General features: G+C 46.9%; 1 protein-coding gene across 1 annotated transcript; it reads left to right on the forward strand.

Annotated features, from left to right (window-relative positions):
• Positions 1–785: 785 nt before the first annotated feature.
• LOC112080068 (neurofilament heavy polypeptide) lies at positions 786–3,294 on the forward strand (the record flags this gene model as incomplete). The annotated part of the gene is made up of 2 exons (XM_024145845.2): positions 786–934; positions 2,568–3,294. Coding segments are annotated over exons 1-2 (876 nt in total), but the record flags the coding sequence as incomplete, so codon positions are not given.
• Positions 3,295–3,383: the final 89 nt, after the last annotated feature.

Consider the following 3,383-nt stretch of genomic DNA (forward strand, 5'->3'; position numbering starts at 1 on the left):
TGTGTGTGTGTGTGTGTGTGTGTGTGTGTGTGTGTGTGTGTGTGTGTGCATGCGCGAGAGAGACACTGAGAAAACAGTCCTTGCCTTCACTCTGTCTCTTCCCACTGCTGAAAAATGTCAGCCAATACTACCGGTCAAAATTTTGTGGACTGCCTGTTTGTATCTGAGTAAGTGACAGACAGCCAGGAAGAGAGTTAGTGTGAACTGCTCTTCCCACCAGCCTGCTAAATAACAGTGAATAATTCATCTTTTAAATGATCATATTTTGATCCAAACTAAATAGCTACTCTTCAGACTGGAACAGAGGGAGAGGAGAGAGTGGTGGTGGGGAAAGGGTGTGTCTAAGAAGTCCAGTCACATGGTGGGGGATCAGGGCTGAGGGGTTGTGTTCTCTCCAGGTACCTGAAGCACAGATGTGCCTGCACACACTGCTTCTGCCACAGCCACACAGTGTTCTATAGAATAGAGAGGATGATCTATTGTGTGTGTGATTGTGTGGGTGTATTTGTCCGTGTTTGTTCATAAACCTATATTTTTATCTATTGCATATCTGTTGTCAAACATATGAATCACTATGTGTACGGTGAGTGTGAGAGTGTACTCAGCCTACACTGATCAGTCACACAATGGTTTTACCATAAGCATTCTCCAAGCCACTTATCTTATTGGTTATGCGATGCTGGCTTGGCCAATAAGCAAACATTTATTTTTTGGCAACGCTACAGGGGGATTTGACAGTGGCAGATGAACCACAGTGCCTTCACTTTTGCATATACTGAGTCGCAATGATCTTTTGGTTGTGTTTTTGTACATGTGTGTGTGTGCAGGAGCAGGCAGCTGAGCGTGAAGAGAATGAAGCCAATGAGACCATTGGCAGGGTGGATGAGGGAGTAGAGGAGTTCTTCACTAAGAAGATCATCCCTGATGACCCGCTGTAAGTATCCGTATACGTGAATCACTTTCATACTAACACAGATACGGCATAGATGTACTGCATGCACCCACACTAAACAAACCAACGAACACTGTCTCTCTACACCACACTAAACAAACCAATGAACACTGGCTCTCTACACCCACACTAAACAAACCAACTAACACTGGCTCTCTAAACCCACACTAAACAACCAACTAACACTGTCTCTCTACACCCACACTAAACAAACCAACTAACACTGGCTCTCGAAACCCACACTAAACAAACCAACGAACACTGGCTCTCGAAACCCACACTAAACAAACCAACGAACACTGGCTCTCTACACCCACACTAAACAAACCAACTAACACTGGCTCTCTTACACCCACACTAAACAAAACAACGAACACTGGCTCTCTACACCCACACTAAACAAACCAACTAACACTGTCTCTCTACACCCACACTAAACAAACCAACTAACACTGTCTCTCTCAAACCCACACTAAACAAACCAACTAACACTGTCTCTCTAAACCACACTAAACAAACCAACTAACACTGGCTCTCTAAACCCACACTAAACAAACCAACTAACACTGGCTCTCTACACCCACACTAAACAAACCAACTAACACTGGCTCTCTACACCTACACTAAACAAACCAACTAACACTGGCTCTCTACACCCACACTAAACAAACCAACTAACACTGGCTCTCTACACCCACACTAAACAACCAACTAACACTGGCTCTCTAAACCCACACTAAACAAACCAACTAACACTGGCTCTCTAACCCACACTAAACAAACCAACTAACACTGGCTCTCTACACCCACACTAAAACAAACCAACTAACACTGGCTCTCTAAACCCACACTAAACAAACCAACTAACACTGGCTCTCTAAACCCACACTAAACAACCAACTAACACTGGCTCTCTAAACCCACACTAACAAACCAACTAACATGGCTCTCTAAACCCACACTAAACAAACCAACTAACACTGGCTCTCTAAACCCACACTAAACAAACCAACTAACACTGGCTCTCTAAACCCACACTAAACAAACCAACTAACACTGGCTCTCTAAACCCACACTAAACAAACCAACTAACACTGGCTCTCTACACCCACACTAAACAAACCAACTAACACTGGCTCTCTCTAACCCACACTAAACAAACCAACTAACACTGGCTCTCTAAACCCACACTAAACAAACCAACTAACACTGGCTCTCTACACCCACACTAAACAAACCAACTAACACTGGCTCTCTACACCCACACTAAACAACCAACTAACACTGGCTCTCTAAACCCACACTAAACAAACCAAACGGACACTGAACACTGGCTCTCTACACATGCATGTTCACACACTCTCCACGAAGACTGACAGATATGGCTACACACCATGCATACATACTGTACAAACAGAAAGATAACAGAATGTATTCGCAGAATGTTTGTCTACTGTGGTTGAAAACAATGTATCCCAAATACACAGCATCCCACTGATCCCATCACCAAAGCCACGACATCCCATCACTAGATAGTATGAACACTGAACAAACACCACCACTGAATGGAGACTCAGTAGTGTTGTTGCTGTTTTGTGCTTCACCTCAATTGCAGAAAAGCGCAGAGGGAGGAGATCCCTGACAAAGCACAACCCACAGAGTCAACTTCCCCTGCCCCTCCCAGCACGTCTGCCCCGGCCCCGCCCTCCTCCACCACCACCTCCTCTAGCACGTCTTCCTCCTCCGCGACTGAAACAACCACCCTTTCCTCCGCCCCCTCCAAAAACATCAAGAAGAAGTTTGGGGACTTCTTTGCCTTCAAGAAAGGCCGTACCGTCCGGGGGGCGAAGGGCGAGGTTTGCCCAGAGGGCAAGGTCAAAAAGACCTCTATTGCAGATCTAATCAGACCACTTAGGGAGGCAAAAGAGAAGGAAAAAGAGAGGGAGCGAGACAAAAAGGGGAAATTTGAAGAGGAGAGGGGTGCTAAGGCCACCAGTGTTAATGATTCTGATGCCACCACAACAGTAAGAGCAGCAGAGGACAACACCATGGCCCCCGCCACTCCCTCTGATGTCGCCACCACCTCCGCCTCCCTGCCCACCAGTGCCCGTGCCCAGGAGAAGGTGACCCCCATGTCCCCCAGCGCTCTGACCCCCAGCCCCGTCATCAGCCCTATTGGGGGGTTCTTGGTGGAGAGGGAGAAGAGCCGGACTCTGGAGAAGAGCAGAACCCCAGATGGAGAGAGGAGGTTGAAGGCCACACGGCGCTCCCTCAGGGATGGCAAGTCCCAGTCCCTCATCCTGCTGACAGGCCTGGAGGATGGCACTGCCACACATGGAAAGGTAGGTACCACTCTGCACTGGTCAGAAAGCACATAGAATCAATCTGTAATAAACAAAATGCACATCATTTAGATATGCTTTTGGTCATC

This window comes from Salvelinus sp. IW2-2015, unplaced genomic scaffold (assembly GCF_002910315.2).
Source record: "Salvelinus sp. IW2-2015 unplaced genomic scaffold, ASM291031v2 Un_scaffold11416, whole genome shotgun sequence".
Lineage (NCBI taxonomy): Eukaryota > Metazoa > Chordata > Actinopteri > Salmoniformes > Salmonidae > Salvelinus > Salvelinus sp. IW2-2015.